We start from the raw sequence: 17317 nt of genomic DNA, 5'->3' as shown, positions 1-17317 counted from the left end.
ACTGGTGTCTGCATAGAAATTCTTTAGAACTTTAAATGCTACATTTATGTGATTATATTGTGCTTTATGGCTGCTGTATGTGTGTGTGCGCGTGTGCGTGTTTTGTGTTGTTAAACTAAGCCGAGCAAAGAATGCAAGAGAAGCAAATAAAAAATACAAAAAAAAAATATATATATAATGGAATTGTGTTTAAAAGAAATCTTGTTTTTTAATCTTCAAAATTACAACCAAATAATTTGTTATTATTTTTGTTTTCTCTCTTCCACACCACCAACAACAACAACATTCTATAGTTAATCCGTTGAGGTCATTATTTATTCATTCGTCAATTCTGTGAACTGATTTATGTGCGTGGAATACTTTAAAGCGCCTTGAGCTGCGCAACGTACACATACACAGACGTACACATAGGACGTATAGTAACAGCGAGTGGCTGACAAGCGTACGAGTGCGCGCGTCGCGTGAGCATAAAGCAGTAGTGTGCGACTGTGGCTGTAGCTAAAAGCGTGCGCTAAATATTTGTCATAATCATTAACGCCAGTGTATTAAATGTTATCGGCTGTTGAGAATTTTGGCCCGTTGGTCGGACCGGCTGTTGCACTCTCACACCATCCCCATGCCGCCGCGCATCACCTACAAGCGCCACACCATCCGTATACCGCTGAACGTAGTCCGGCTATGCGCTGGACATAGTGTCGGCCGCGGATGCTACTGTGCGCGTTTCGGCCGCCCTCTCACCGCCCACCTCCATAGTGCCCGTCACTGCCACCGCCGCCGCCGCCATCATCTCCAGCCAGACACCGCTCACACACACGCAACTAACGCAATTGAATGCGTTGCAAACGCTTAAATTACAACAACAACTGCAACAACAGTACGAACAACAATTGAGTAGTTTCATTAGCGCGCAGTCCGCGCAGTCTTCGGCGTTGGGCGGTATAACGGTGTTGCCGCATCGGCCGCAACCGCAAGTGGCGTCGCTGAACGAGGCGCGCGAGCAACAGCGGCAGCAACATCAGCAACAACAACAGCAGCAACATCATCACTACCAGCTACAACAGCAGCACAACAACAACAACAGCAGCAGCAGCAGCAACAACAACAACAACTACGAGAACAACAGTCAATCAGCGTGAACTTGACGCTGCCCGCAAACGCACCAAAGTACATGAGCTCGCCGCGCGATACCTCAACAATGATGCCGCTGACAGAGTTCACACCGCCACCAAAACCCAAACATGAAGCACACACCGCAATGGAAAATGGCCAGTGCGGCGCCATGAATTTGGTCACAAACGCGAGTAACGCCTTCACCAGCAGCACAAATTACCAATTACACAACGCTAACGCGCACACCAACAACAGCAGCAACAGCAATCCCGCCTCCATTGACAACAGTCGGCCATCGTCGTCTTCCTCCTCGGTGGATGTGGAGAATGATGAGAGCATGTCACCGGTTAATGCCACGCAAGCTGCGCGCAAGCTATTGGACCCTGCCGCTTTACTGGCACACAAGCAACCCACTTACAGCGAAACCAGCGCATCCTCAGCCGCTGCCGCCGTAGTGGCCGCCTATCAATTTAACTACTCACAATTATATGGTGGCGGACGACCGGCTGGACTCTACAACCCACCTGTCATATTTACAGCTCACAATCCGCACGTCTCGCACGTGGTGCAGCATCCCAGCGCCGTACATAGCGCGCACGCGCCACCAACCGCCTACCTCGGCGCATTGGCGGCGCACACAGCGTCGGCTTCGCCGAGCGAAAATAGTGTCTACTCCGCCGAATACTTTAAAGCGCTGCAGAGCGCGGTAGCTGCGGGTGTCTTCCAAACGGTGCCCAATCACACAACGGCCGTCTTTCAAACGTCACCGCTGGCCGGTAATAATGCGTCGCCGTCAGCTATCGGTGTGACGAAGTCACGGTTGCGTAGTCCCGCTGCAAGCACTGCGTCAGCGCTGGCGCCAACCGCTTCACCGCCTAGTAAGGCGGAACAGCGTGCGGCGACGTCGACGAAACTCTCCACTGGCACTTACCTGTATGAAAAGGCGAAAAGATCGCCGCCCGATACGCCGGCGGACACTGAGAAATTCTTCAAGATACCCAGCGGCAAGGAGGGCTCACTCAAGCATCGCATACTGACGCGACCGTCCAGCGCCGACAAAACGTTAATGACGGCATCAGCTGTGGAAGCTGGCAAGACGCCTGTTATGCGGTAAGTTGCGCAGTAACTTATTTATTTTAAAGCCAATTTAAAATAATTTTTTTTTTAATTTTCCATAGCCCACACAATTCGACGTCCAGCTTTAAAAAGGGCTCGTATATCGAACTCTCGAATGGCTCCCTGCGCCGTGTGGAGGATATGCGCACCGAGGATTTTATACAATGCGCCGAGCGCAGTACACATCACCAGCTGATCGAGTCCACGGTGGTGAAAATTAACAACAATCCTTCGTCGCACACTGTCGTCATTGCATTTAGTTACGATCGCAATCAGTCGAAGGTAAGCTAATGCCAATGGCACATATGTTAATCGCAAATTATATTGAAAGCTTATTTTATTGAGGGCTATAGCCGCATAAGCGGTGACTACGTCAATAAAGAAGAAGAATAATGTATGTAGTAGGCTAGGTCTATTTTACGCTTTTATCAGAAGCGATAATACGGTTTCAAAAATAACTTTGCGTTTTTTCCTGAAGTTTTGCCATTAACTTGAAGTTCATTGTCTTGATTACGGTTTTTATCGCTGATCGATTTATGGTACGTTTATGCGTGCGAAACTACGCAAGAACTCTTCCCAATTGCTAATGAGTATTTTAAAATATGAATTTAAATTAGCATAGACTGATACTTTTCGAAAAATTACATTATCGATAAAATCGATTAAAAATCGATATCATAATGTATATCGATATTTTTTTAACTTTAATACAAGTAAGTGAGTAAAGTAAATACAAATTTATTAGCAAAGAATAAACTGTAAACAGCAGTTGTTATCGAATAAAGTAATCGAACAAATTCACTTATTGGTCTGCTGCAAAGTTACAATCCTGCTCTATAATTCGTTTTCAATTCAAAAAATATCGAAAAATCACATAACCGTTATTGTTAAATATAGAATTCAAGAATAAAAAATCGATAAATATTGAATTTGAAATCGATTTATTGATAAATATAAAATATCATATCGATATATCGATCATTTTATTTACAATTACAATAGAGATCAGTGAGAAAAATAATTTGTTTTCAATTCGAACAATATCGATAAATCACATAATCATTATTGTTAAATATAGAATTCAAGAATATAAAATCGATAAATATTGAATTTGAAATCGATTTATTGATAAATATAGAATATCATATCGATATATCGATCATTTTATTTACAATTACAATAGAGATCAGTGAGAAAAATAATTCGTTTTCAATTCGAAAAATATCGATAAATCACATAGTCAATAATATCGAATACAAAATCGATACATTTAGAATAAAAAATCGAAAAGTCATCGAAAAAAGTTACATTTTTGTTCGGCTGCAATTTCGGCCTGTTTATTTTACGTCTTCAACAATTTTTATAAAAATAACTGGCTTGAAGAGGCGAGAATTCCTTCACTCACAACACTCGTTCGACATGCTTTTGGACCGTGCAAAAAGCTGTATTGAAGTGGAAGGAGACTATTTTGAATAAAATAAATTGGTTTTGTCGAAAAAACCATTCGTTCCGTTTTTTTTTAAGTCCTGTTTACTTTGGAACGCACCTTGTATATGTAAATGAGCTTAATCGATTTAGCCATTTCCGTCTTTCTGTTCGTCCGTTAGTTTTTGAGATATCGATCTGAAATTTTGCATACGTTCTTTTCTTCCCAAGAAACTACTCATTTCTCGGAACCGTCGATATCGAATCAATATAGCATATGGCTCCCATACTAACCGACAAATCAAAATCAAGTTCTTGTAAGGAAAACCTTTTTATTTGACAAGTTATCCTCACGAAATTTGGCATAAATTATTTTCCAAGGTAATGATACAATCTCCGAACAATTTATCCAGTTTGGACCACTATAGCATATAACTGCCATACAAACTGATCGCTCAAATGCAGGTTCTTTGCTTTTTTATTTATGAAGGGCATTATAGCTTCGGCATAGACGAAGTTAACGTACTTTTTTGTACTTATATACACACTTAGATAAATGAAATGCACTAACATGACACTCCTTCTCTTCCAGGTCGACATGGAGGTCGCCACAGAACACCCGTTTTTCGTTTATGGCCAAGGCTGGGCATCCTGCAATCCCGAATTGACATACAAAGCTTTCGGTTTGAAGTGTCAACGCTTACAAGTCGGCGACATCTGCATTTCACTAACCAAACGCGAACCACCGAATATAAATATAAACAACAATATTAACAACAACAACAACAATATTATAAGTAGTAATAACAATAATAATAATAAGCATATGTATGCACACGATACAACTGCAACAACAACAACACGCACGACAACAAATGACAGCCATTGCCTGGAACGTGATCTCCAACCACTCGCATTGAGCGACAACGTGTATGCAGCGCATTTAAAAAGCGCCGGCCTTTGCCCACCGCCCACCGCACCATACCCAACAATGCGTGGCGCTCACGGGGGCACAGTACACTTTATGCCGCCACACCTGCTCGCCAATGCACCCGCTACACATCCAGTGCCCTATGCACCCAACGAAACATACCCACACTTCCCGTTCCCCACGGCACCGGCGCAAGCGGCGGCCACAACTTTGCATAGCTCGCGTGCGCAACACGGCGATTTAACGTGCGCGGCGCAACCACCCACGAATAGCAGCACAAGGTCAGCGGATGAATGCGCCCAATCAGCAGCAGCAGCAGCGGCGGCGGCTTCGGCAGCGTCAGCGTCTGCGCGCAAACGTCGCTGGTCGGCGCCGGAGAGTTTTTCCAACAGCGAAGATGAGGACGACGAAGCCGCGCGTTCGGGTGAATATCAACCGCCATTGCGGCAGAAATCGGCGCCGACAGCGGCGGTAAGCAGCAATTACAAGCCTTACATGCCAACGAATATGAATATGTCAGCGTCGGCGGCGGCGGCGGCCGGTCAATTAAACTGTGATTTTTCAACAAACTACAAATAGCAAAAGATCTCAATGTTGGCGTGTGAACTTCAAGTCAAGGCCTGACCTCGTGCGACGTGCGATGTATTTGGGAATCATCTCAATTTATATACGCTAAATATTCAACAATACTGTATATTATATTATATATGCATATGTATGTATTAATGTGCTTTAAGTCGTGGATGTGTTAGCGCTAGGTGGGAGAAATGGCTCTGAAACACATTTTTTTTAAGTTTTAAATTGTTTCAAGCGAATTTTAGATTTTTATTTAATTGTATGTGGAAAAATATTCAAATCAGGGCGTAAATTACATATTGTAAAACATCTTCGTACAATTTACAGTTTCAGCATCGGCCTTCAGTGTTTCAGTGTAGAGAGGAATCCATGACTTTACAACCGTTAATATTTGTATTAAGTAATATGCTTAGAGAAATTCATATTTATGCTTCGAGTACGAAAACATTTGAGTATTGAAATTTTCGAGTTGTCAGCCATTTTGTCGCGTGTTTCACTAATTTTAAGCAAATAACTGTAAAAATAAATAGTTTATAGTTGTATGTGTATGTACATATGTAGTTTAAAACACATCAATATGCACATGTATAAATGTATTTACACCTATATGTATATACATGAGTTATATAAGAATATAAAGAATATTCCAGGCGATATATACGATATGTATGTATGTAATACCATGTCAGACTGTACATTTGAAATTATAGCCATATATAAATGTAATATAATGTAGTTATTTGTAGTCATTTATATTTATATGCATACATACATACATACTTATGTAGTTATCAGTTAAATGATACTAATTACATACATACATACAAACAAGTTATTGCACACGTGCTTGTGCATGTTATGTAATTATTATTTGATTGTAATAAATTAAAAACAAAAAACAATTTATGTAGTCCTGCAACAGTCACTGCAATAAAGACTAAGTTTTCAAATATACAAATATTGATTCGTACTTATTTTTAAAACAAGAAAAAATATTAGTTACACTTCACACTTGCATTTCTTACAGCATAAAAGGGTATATAAAGGCATTTATTTTTATTTTGGGCGATCAGTTTCTACGGCAGCTGTATCTTCTAGTGGTCTGATCTAAACTATAGTATATACGGATATTATAGGTTTACAACTAACAATAAGTTAGGTCAAATTTTGTGAAGATATCTTATCAAATAAAGTGAGTTTTCCATACTAGAACTTGATTTTGAACGATCAGTTTGTATGGCAGCGTTATCTTAAAGTGGTCCAACCCGAACAATATATCCGAACAACCTATAAGGAACCAACGACTTATGCTACCGAATTTCGGTTCTAAAAATAACTATCTAAACTTAATTTATCGTTAATTCCAACGCTCATTATAACTTTGTGCTAAGATTTTAAGAAAACTCCAAAAAGAAATTGGCCACAATTATACGCTCTTAACGGTTTTATTATTATAACATTACTGTAAACTCGATTTATTTTCCATAAATATAAGCGAAATAGTCAAAGTAAGTGGTTTTCACCGCCTCAATTACCATAACAAGATTACGCTTACCGAGACCACCGCTTGTGACATAAGCGCGTCCATCGGTATTGCTTTGATAGGTGGTGACTTTTACATGTGTAATGATGGCGCCAGTACCGCTGCTGGGGTAATTCACGGTTACCGACAACGAAGTGGGTAAATCGTAATCATTTACCGCCGATTCGCTCCCTACAAGACTGTCACCTAGCGCCGAAAAAAATGAACAATATAAAAGTGATCATGATTGCAATTTCAAGTTCAACACACCATCCTCTCTACCGACACCCAAAGTATAAGTGATTATACTTCTGCCTCGTGGGTGCATCGCACGACCATTAATCACTTCTTGTTCTGATGATATTGTCGCTTTCATTTCCACAGCATTGGGATTTTCCTTCAAAATCTTATCCATCTCCTCAGGTGTAACCACCTGCATGATAACATTCTTTCCATCTTCTAATTGCTCTTGGTGTATAACCGCTGCATTGGTAAACAAGAGGCAAGATACTACAGCCAATAGGCCTGTTAAGGCGACACGCTCGCACATATTAATACCAAAAGTACTTTCACAATTCTTAAGTTAAATTGCAATCAAAATTAAACTCAATATTCTATTTGGTAAGCTTATATAGTCAACGCAACGGATACGTGCCGCTTCGAAAGTCATTGTCTATGAAAGTTATCTTTCACGTTTCTTATCACATGACTACGCTTACATTTGATTTACCCACTGACATATGAATATATGCAATATATCTACGTTTTTGCAATGTATAATGTTGAAAGTTTAATTAAATTTTTAAATTGTGGGTATTATATCATTGATTCCCTTATATTGATATCTTTCTTATTGCGCCGGTGATAATACGCTTTTGTCATTTAACTCAAACTCTTATCCGCAGCAATAAATGTTTTAAATATTTTCGCTACATACATACAGATATGCGTGATCCAACTATATCTGAAATTGTAGTCAAAAGTATTTGGGCATACGAAATTTAATGGGTGTCTTAATGTGCTCCTGCCAATCTGTATTTACCTAGTGGACGACTTCCAATCAAATGATGTTGACAATTCCCAAGACTGTCGTGCTTACTTAATCTGAGCGGACCCGAATTTTTATTCGACTACGGATTGTGAACTCGGTAGCATTCTTCAAAATTATTTCAGGAACATTTGCCACAACGACCACAATTTTCCCAATAGTTAATCAAACTTTCATTAAGCTGTACAGTTCGAAGCATGGTCCTCACAGCCATTAGCATTCCCAATATTCAAGACTACTTAACTACTGCTTTCTGCAGTTTCGGTGTAGTTGGTTAACCGACTTCTTTCCTACTTCCGCTTATGTGATGAACACGGAAAATATTTCCACGCAGTGAAGACTATTGTAATTAAAAGCAAAATTTGCCTGGAGTCCATATGGTGCCTGGGCCTTTATTAGATGTTTCGCTTGTGTGCTTGCTTTATTATATAATACCTGAAATTAAAATTTTTAAAGTTGCACGGATATACAGTTATACAATTTTTTATGAACTGTCATTTCCTTTGATTGATGCAAGTCTTCCAGTTTAATTGGAAGTTTGATCCTCTCTACTTTGACATCAGCTCTGACAGCAATTAAAGGAAGTAAGTGATATAATATATAAACAGAAACCGTAACATAAACAAAAACATACATCTACTCATATCCATATATTACATATGTGATTAAATACATGTTTTTCTTTGTTATTATCAACATTCAAATTCAAAATTATTATATTTCTAAGCCGCCGTAATTCCAGCACACCCTGTGGTTCGTGTCTTTGACAACTATTTTTCGATAATTTTTCCAAGCAAAGTAATTATTTTACTGATAATCTTTCAAATTACCACTAGAATATGAAAAATGTATTCTGCAACAAATTATATATTACCAAAATATTTTAGTTTCCAATATAAATTAATATATTTACAAAGGCATATCGTTTTTAAAATCGATAAATATTCTTATCGTCTTAATGTATCGATTATAAGAAATTCAAATTTATTTCCAAGAATTCACAAATTGACAGCTGTGGTGTTCGCGCTTAAAAATGGCTTCCAGTAAAACATATGGTACTTTTTTAATATAAATGACCTCAGCAAGCATTCATAAATAATAACATTAATTTAAAATTAGTTTTTACCAAAGATTTTTCGATAATTTTTACTTTAAAAGTGGGTTATGCACAAATTTTGTGAAAAAAATTGATATTTTTTCACACATTGAATTCCGTCACATGTGGCAACAACACTCGATGTTTCGCATTTGTTGTTTTCGTGGCCTTATCTTGAACCGTCTTTTACATTGGTGTGATTTTCTGCGAAATAAATTGGAGCTATTATATTAGTAACTGTAAATTTCATAAAAAATAAGTATTTAAACGGATGAGTGATGAGCGTAGAATGCAGGATGTTCGATTGGGAGGTAATTAAAATATTTCACTCCTTTTGTTTTGTGTACATGTGCTGTATTCTTATTGTAACCTCCTGCCTACCCGTCTCTTCTACAAATCGTGCGCCGTTCAGGTTCGGTCAACAACGTGCGGACACAGCCCCAACATAATCATTTGCCATTGGGCGAAAAGATGCCTACAGCAAAGATGCCCTCACTTATTGTTTCACATATGTACGGGGAAGACATGAAAATATCGAAAATATTGCGGCGTCTGCAATCAGAAAACAATGCGACAGCTGCATTGGAACTTTGCAACAAGTTGGAAATAGGTGTGCGGGCGCAACCAAATGCGACATACATATGCCGTAGCTTCGATTTACTAATGGAAAATATGATTACCGTGCTGAAACAATGTCCGGAAGAGTGTTTAGAAAAAGCAAGCACAATAATGGGACTGATGGGCTATATTAATCGCAATGATTTCCCAGTCTACAAAAATTATGTGATTAAAGCGTACCAATCGTGTAAATCGATACGAAAATATGTGATGCTTGCGTTGAAAACTACATTCAGGTAAATTTTTTTGAAATATTCTATTACTTTAGTTGTGATGCATTATTTTGTGCCACAGTTGCGATGCAGTTAATTTGGATTTAAGTGTGTACAGCGAACGCTTTTTGGCAGTACTAAAAGACTACTTGGAAAATGCTGAAATAGCCGAAATCTTTATAGCCGTCAGTGAGACGATTACAGAGTTTTCAAAGCATTACAAGCGTGCTTTCGAAGTACATTTCATGGATATTGTCGACATTATTGTCGGTTGGCATTTAGAGGTCGAACAGCCGGCTAACCTTAAATTACACTGTTCCGTTGCATTGCAACAATTTGCGCCATACTTTCTGAAAGAATTGGATTTTACATTTAGGCTATTGGGACAATTCTTAGAGGACATCGTGGCATTGGGTGATGAAATTTCGCATGCCCCATCACCAACAGACTCGCTAAGTGGCGAGTTAGACGCAAAAAGTCAACAAAACAAAGTAGAACTGCGTATCGGTTGCTTTATTGGTGCATTCAACTCAATTTTGAAAACCTTAGCGAATCGCGTCGAATTTGTTGGCATGATTGTGGGACATAGTATTGTGAATGAAGCGGCAATGACAATATCCAAAACAGCTGAACAAACGCTAACAATGACATTAGCAAGTGAAGATACCATAATGAATATTAATGACTTTTTCTGTCTACTCTACACGAACAGTTACGATATTATTAATATGGTGAATATAGAAGAGTTAATAGCGCTACAAATGAAACAACTGAATTTATTTAGTGATGCACCTAAGCAAAGCTTACTTTACCTGATACTTTGCGTGTTTCGGCAGCTGCGCACACAACTGCCACTATCCACCGTCACTTTGGTGTTTGAAACCACACACAATCCGCTGGCCACTATCAAATTCACCAATAACGACAAGCTGCGTCGCCTCTTTCTGAAGGTGTACCACGAAATTTTAATGATAAAAAATGTGCCATTACTGCAGGAGACCTATCGCCATGTGACCGCCGATATGTATAACGCAATAGCGACGCTGGAAGCAAATGACGACGATACCGCTACTGGTCAAATCAGTAAGGTGTTGCGCGCTGAGACAACACTTAATTTCTATCTGACCGCTTTGTCGGCCTTGGCCACACAAACATCGTCCATCATCAGCATGTACGCGCTATATCCTTCGATTTTGGAACTATTAATTACGAACTGCAAGGCGGGTGCGACGCACTTGTGGCTACGCCATCCAACATTGCATAACGCGTTGCTCAGTGTGCTTGTCGTGCACTGCCAGAAGAATCACAATTTTCGGCCGACATCGCGTTTGCTTCGGGAACCACTTTTTGCGCCGAAACACGCGTTGGACGAAAACAACTCGCCCACATCGGAGAATTTCAGTTTGATTTTACAATTTCTCGCTGGCATTTTGGGCGCTGCGAATGATTTAAACGTGACTAATCTGAATTTGTTGCTCGACTGGGTGAGCTGCATACTCACCGAGTGCCGTGAAAATGCCGCTGTGCTGCAACAACACGCCAACTTCATCACCATTTGCAAGGCCATAAGTCAAGCCGTGTTCGCGTCCTCAATCAAATGCGCCAAATGCATGGAAATCGTGCTCGACTATGCGACAGTCAATGCCGAAGTATTGGCATATTTCCGCCAAGCGGCAGTAATTATGCTGGACGCGAACGATACCTGCGTACGTAGCGCGTTTACCAGCATACTTGGAAAGTTACCGCTCACCATCTGTCTAACGTCTGATGTTATAAGCAGTGACATTGGCGTGCGCAAATCGGAACTCAACGACCTAATGCAGTGGTATCGCTCCACCGCATACAATGCGCCGTTGCGCAACAAGTACTTCAAACCGTTTCTGGAGCGCCTCGAAAGCGACACCACCTGTGGTGAATACGAACCGCTCTGTCAATACGCCGCTGAGGTTTTCGCCAAGTGTTGGGTGGCGCGTTCACGTGAGAACTGCGCGTCCTACGAGTCGGCAGCCCGACGTAGTTGTAGCGCTCTAGCGCTTTGGTTAGAGTACGAAGCGGCGCGCCAGTGTGTACGCAATAAGTTACGCACTACGATTGGTAAACCGCAGGAGACCTTCCTCGCCATAGAGGCCGTCATCTCAAAGTATGCACGTATATTGTCTACAAAGAGTGGTTTGGCAAATGTTTGCACGGCGCGCAAAGTGACGCTGCCGCATTTGATGTCACTACAACGTAATACACGCCTGCTGCTCGGCTTTATCGATAGTTTGGAGAAGCATATCTATAATGCGGCTGAAGGTACCGCTTTCGCCATACCGGCGCTTGAGAAGCCCATCAAAACATTCTTCCGCATCAACGCGCACACTTGCAATGAGTGGCTGAATCGCATACGACCGAGCGTCAATCTGATTGCAATGCACAGCATGATGCCCGAACTGGTCATACGCAATGCGGAGGTAAGTGGAATGCTGAAACTTTTACAATGTTTTTTCTGACAGGCGATTCTTTCTTGTAGGTCATACTGCGCATGGATAAACTGAGCGACGTGCAGTTGGATCATACTGTAATCATGCTAGTGTGGGCATTACTCTGCGCCGACGAGTCTTGCACGCTGCAAGGTCTCTACATATGGCTGAAAACGAAGCATTCAAAAGCCGCTAAGCGCTGCGTCTGGATTTTGTATGCTGCCGAGCAAGCTGCCGGCCATAAAGAACAAGCCGCCGATAGCTATGAAGCGTTTCTCGCCGAGCACGAGTCGAGTTTGGATGCGCGCAGCAAAGAATTTGTTGTTGACCAGTTGATTTACTGCTTGTACTACACCAGTCAGTGGGCGCGTTGTCGTCGCGTACATGCGCGTTATAAAAACGGCGAAAAGCCAGACGACTTACACTACGAATTAGCCGAGGCGCTCGTGGATGATTACGAGAGTGAGGCCAGTCGTAGTGTCGCGCTGCAGAACGCTATCATGGATTTGACCAGTTGGTCGCCAAACACCAGTGCGGACAGTGAAACAACCGCGCCGGCGCCCGAAACATTTTCCTACTACCACATTACGCAGCAACTACAAGACGCTTGCGTTGCGCATGCATTTAAATGGGATGCCATGTCGACGCCGCCGCTTAGCGAAGACGTGCAGACGTGTATACGCAGCGGTGTGCAAGAGTTGCCCTATCACAGTCGCATGCGCGTGGGTGAGCATCGCAACGCGCTCACCGATATGCTCATACTCAATCATGTGGCGCAAAAGTTAACCTGTGCGCAGAGCATGTATGCCGAACGCATGCATGATATGCGCAATACGAACGATACAGAGAAATCAACATTTCTACTGAAATCCTTAATGTGGACGCTCTTGTTCGAGCAGCGCTTGGGCGCGTCGGCTGATGCCGCGCGTCATTATGCGCTGTACTTGGACGTATCGAATAGCGCGCGTCGCGAAGGCAACGGCACCTTTTGTCGCGCTATGTTGCAGCGCTTTTTCCGTCTGAAAGGCTTTGATGAATCGCTCTCGGAGGTGGCGCGCATGTTGCGTGAGAATGAGTACACCGTGAGCGTACATGATGCGGATTTGGTGCGCGGTTTTAGTGAGTTAGCGAAATGTTCCTACGTCAATTCGGCGAATCAAATGAATGCCATCAGCCTGGGCGCTGCCTACTGTACACAAATAATACAGCAAGTGCAAGAACAGCCGCATGCCACATATCCACCGAGCAGCGCCGACATGCTACTCACATTAGCCGATTGGTTGTCGCCGCGCGTCACGGGCGCTACAACAGGTCACAACGCGAGCGGCCCACCGGTGCCCAATAACAATGTGAACGCCGCCTTGGCTTTGACGGAAATGCAAGAGTTGCTGCAACATCTGCCCGATGTGACGGTGCATTTGGTGAAAGAGAGCGCCGACGACGCGGTTAGTACGCTCATACCGCCGGCGGAGAAAGCCATCGGCAAGCTCATCAACGCCAGCATCTGTCAGTCGAGCAATTCGAGTGATGCCTGGTTCGCCTACGGCAATTGGTGCTATCGCTGGGGCAAACGTCTGATGGAAGCTAAGAATACGACGGAAATGAAAAGCGGTCTGCCGCAACGCGATATGCAAGCGATACGCGAAGTGCTGGGCGGCAGCGTCAGCGATGAGGCCATCAACCAGGTGGTGAGCGTGCTGAATGGTCAGCAGTTGAGCAATATCGATGCAGAGGAAGATATCGAAAAAAGTGAACTCAGTTCCAGCGAACTGATCGAGCAGGCGTTGCGACGCGTCGACATCTTAGCCGATAAGCCGTCGGAGCAAATAGCGAGCATCATAAAGATATGGCGGCAGGCACATCGTAGCGTCTATGTGTACTATGAAATGGCAACGAAAGCTTATTTCAATTATCTATCCATCGGCGCGTCGCAATTAGAGGCGAAGAACACGCTGAGCGATTGTACGCCCGTCACCGTTACGTTGCGCTTGCTGCGCTTGATTGTCAAATATGCCGCGGGCCTGCAGGATGTGCTGGAGGAGGGTTTGCGCACCACACCACTGCGTCCCTGGAAGGTCATCATACCGCAGCTCTTCAGTCGACTCAATCATCATGAACCCTATGTGCGTAAGAGCGTCGCGGATCTACTCTGCCGTTTGGCGGAGGATCGTCCGCATTTGATTATATTCCCTGCAGTGGTGGGCGCGCATCAGGAATCGAAAGAGTCTACGCCACCGTTCCTTGGCAATACACTGAAGGACGCCAACGCGGGCAACAACAAAGAGCAAAAGTCTAGCACGCAGCTGTCGAACTGTTTCCGTTCGTTGCTGCAAACGCTGTCACAGCAAGCGCCAGACACTGTTGCGCATGTGCAGCTGCTGGTGAAGGAATTGAAGCGCGTCACACTATTATGGGAGGAATACTGGGTGCATTCGCTCTCACAATTGTACAGTGAATATGCGGCACTGTTCAATGCGCTGGAAGCGGAATTGAAGAAGGCCGGCGGTACAGCGTCAGAGAAAATAATCGCAAAGTACGCGACTTTGATGAATCACGTGGTCTTTGATATGCAGCGCATTGCCGCGGTTACCTCAAAATCAGCTGACACCAATTACGAACGTAACTTCCAAGAGCGCTACAGCGCGCTCATCGCCAGCACGATAAATGAGCTGAATCAGCCCTTCAATCCGGCCAAACCGTTCGACGGCTGGATGCGCATTAAGCAGTTGTATGGTGTTTTCCAGCAGCGCTCGCTTCGCGGCTACGCGTCCACACTTAAAATCGCCGATCTCAGTCCGGTGTTGGAGAATATGCGCAATACGGCCATATCCATGCCGGGCGTCGACACCTACGCCAAGGAACCCGTCTATATAAAGTCGGTAGACAGCGCGGTACATATTTTGCCAACCAAAACGAAACCGAAAAAGTTGGCTTTTTACGGCAGCGACGGACGCAAGTACACCTATCTATTTAAGGGCTTGGAAGATCTGCATTTGGACGAGCGCATAATGCAGTTCCTCTCGATCTCGAATTCTATGATGGCGCGCGCCAATATGGGCGTGGACTCGTTGCAGCGCGCACGCGCCTTCAAAGCACACCACTACTCGGTCATACCGCTGGGCTCACAATCCGGTCTGATCAGTTGGGTTGACGGTGTGACGCCGCTCTTTGCCATCTATAAGAAGTGGCAACAGCGTGATGCTGCCTTAAAACAACAACAAAAGGAACGTCAAAATACTCAGCAAGCTGGCGTGCAATCAACGGAAGTCGCACCAGCTGCCACGCGTCCATCAGAGCTGTTCTACAGCAAATTGACACCGTTGTTGGCGGAGCAAGGCATGAAAATCACCGATCCACGTAAGCAGTGGCCACTTGCCACATTGCGGCGCGTGCTGGAGGAATTAATCAAGGAGACGCCGCGCGATTTGCTCGCCAAAGAGTTGTGGTGCTTCGCGAATACGGCGGCCGATTGGCGCGCCTCGGTGCGCAATTACTCGCTCTCCATGTCGGTAATGTCCGTTATCGGCTATGTGATCGGGCTGGGCGATCGCCACTTGGACAATGTACTGATCAATTTGACTTCGGGCGAAATCGTGCATATCGATTATAATGTGTGCTTCGAGAAGGGTAAAACACTGCGTGTGCCCGAGAAGGTGCCCTTCCGCATGACACCCAATTTGGAGGAAGCCTTGGGTATAACCGGTATTGAGGTGAGTCTAAAATATTGATTGCATATACTATATTTTTGAAAGAATTTTTTTATATATATATATATAATATTATAATTCTTAACTGATTCATGAGGATTTTGCTATGATTTAGTCGACAAATTGAAATCAAACGTTTTCTCAAAACCAAAGTTTTTGAAACGTAAATCTAGTCAGCATCTCCCGTTTAGCGGCAGTATGATATATAGATAAAAATATTTACATAGCAGCTTATTGGTCCGAAACTTAGCCACTCTTAGTACTTTTCTTGAAAAAGTCTTTAAATTACTGCTATTTACACTGAGGACCTTCAACTCTTTGTTAGTGTAATAAAACTTAATCGGAACGATTTATTACAATTTTCGGAGAGCTTGTTTTTTTTACTTAGAAACCGTTGACGATTAATGAAGAAATACGCCGAATATTGTTAACAGAAAGTGTTCGTTCACCCAGGGTCCCCTATTGCTTCTACTGTCATTTAGAAGTTCAAAGATAATACTTAAAACAGCCTAAAGTGATCGTGAAGCGCAATTTCAATAGAAGAAAATACCTGATAGCGGCAGGTATTCTCGAGAACATGTTTCTACAAATTTTAAGAAGATATCTCACAGACTGACCAATATATTGGGTTGTCGGAAAAGTCTTTTCGTATTTCTAATCAAACTTTAACTTATATTTTTTATATTTGTACTAATAAGTGTGATTGGTAGCACTGCACATATACAACTGTAATGACAAAATTCGTTTTTTTAATTCAACATATTAATTCCCTTCAAGGGTGATACTGATACACTGATTTTTATACTCTCCAATAGTTGCTATGGGAGCTATTATAGTTTTGTTCACATAACGGTTGTTTGTAAGTCCTAAAACTAAAAGAGTCAGATATAGGGTTATATATACCAAAGTGATCAGGGTGACGAGTAGAATTGAAATCTGGATGTCTGTCTGTCCGTCCGTCTGTCCGTCCGTCCGTGCAAGCTGTAACTTGAGTAAAAATTGAGATATGATATGGTATACGTATTTCTTGGCTCCATAAGAAGGTTAAGTTCGAAGATGGGCAAAATCGGCCCACTGCCACGCCCACAAAATGGCGGAAACCGAAAACCTATAAAGTGTCATAACTAAGCCATAAATAAAGATATTAAAGTGAAATTTGGCACAAAGGATCGTATTAGGGAGGGGCATATTTGGACGTAATTTTTTTGGAAAAGTGGGCGTGGCCCCGCCCCCTACTAAGTTTTTTTGTACATATCTCGGAAACTACTATAGCTATGTCAACCAAACTCTACAGAGTCGTTTCCTTCAGGCATTTCCATATACAGTTCATAACCACGCCCACCTCCCATACAAAGGTTATGTTGAAAATCACTAAAAGTGCGTTAACCGACTATCAAAAAACGTCAGAAACACTAAATTTTACGGAAGAAATGGCAGAAAAAAGCTGCACCCAGACTTTTTTTTAAAAATTGAAAATGGGCGTGGCGTCGCCCA

General features: G+C 42.7%; 3 protein-coding genes across 4 annotated transcripts in view; 2 read left to right on the top strand and 1 right to left on the bottom strand.

The window, feature by feature from the left end:
- LOC126759634 (ataxin-1) overlaps positions 1-6116 on the top strand; it is a 44878-nt gene extending 38762 nt beyond the window's left edge. Inside the window, 5 exon segments of the mRNA XM_050474568.1 lie at positions 294-673; positions 676-1062; positions 1065-2220; positions 2289-2508; positions 4244-6116. Of these exon segments, the coding sequence (XP_050330525.1) occupies positions 550-673; positions 676-1062; positions 1065-2220; positions 2289-2508; positions 4244-5161 (2805 nt within the window). The 5' untranslated portion in view covers positions 294-549 and the 3' untranslated portion in view covers positions 5162-6116.
- Positions 6117-6585: 469 nt separating this feature from the next.
- Positions 6586-7263, bottom strand: LOC126759663 (uncharacterized). Its single transcript, XM_050474648.1, has 2 exons — positions 6951-7263; positions 6586-6887 (listed from the first exon to the last, which is right to left on the bottom strand). The coding sequence occupies exons 1-2, from the start codon at positions 7228-7230 to the stop codon at positions 6634-6636; spliced, it is 534 nt and encodes a 177-aa protein (XP_050330605.1). The 5' UTR covers positions 7231-7263; the 3' UTR covers positions 6586-6633.
- Positions 7264-8977: 1714 nt separating this feature from the next.
- LOC126759623 (serine/threonine-protein kinase Smg1) overlaps positions 8978-17317 on the top strand; it is a 69845-nt gene continuing 61505 nt past the window's right edge. For both annotated transcript variants that reach the window (XR_007667034.1, XM_050474514.1), the window contains exons 1-4: positions 8978-9135; positions 9237-9678; positions 9737-12107; positions 12167-15826. Coding sequence is in view for 1 of the 2 variants with exons in the window: in XM_050474514.1 (XP_050330471.1) it covers positions 9096-9135; positions 9237-9678; positions 9737-12107; positions 12167-15826 (6513 nt within the window). In the remaining variant the exon portion in view is untranslated. The remainder of the gene's footprint in view (positions 9136-9236; positions 9679-9736; positions 12108-12166; positions 15827-17317) is intronic.

The sequence above is a fragment of the Bactrocera neohumeralis genome, chromosome 5, assembly GCF_024586455.1.
Source record: "Bactrocera neohumeralis isolate Rockhampton chromosome 5, APGP_CSIRO_Bneo_wtdbg2-racon-allhic-juicebox.fasta_v2, whole genome shotgun sequence".
Classification (NCBI taxonomy): Eukaryota; Metazoa; Arthropoda; class Insecta; order Diptera; family Tephritidae; genus Bactrocera; species Bactrocera neohumeralis.
This window is presented reverse-complemented; position numbering and strand designations above follow the sequence as displayed.

Coding starts and splice junctions, on each gene's coding strand:
- LOC126759663 (XM_050474648.1), bottom strand. CDS start 7,230: ATGTGCGAGCGTGTCGCCTTAACAGGCCTATTGGCTGTAGTATCTTGC. Junction 6,888..6,950: donor GGGTGTCGGTAGAGAGGATG/GTGTGTTGAACT, acceptor TTTCGGCGCTAG/GTGACAGTCTTGTAGGGAGC.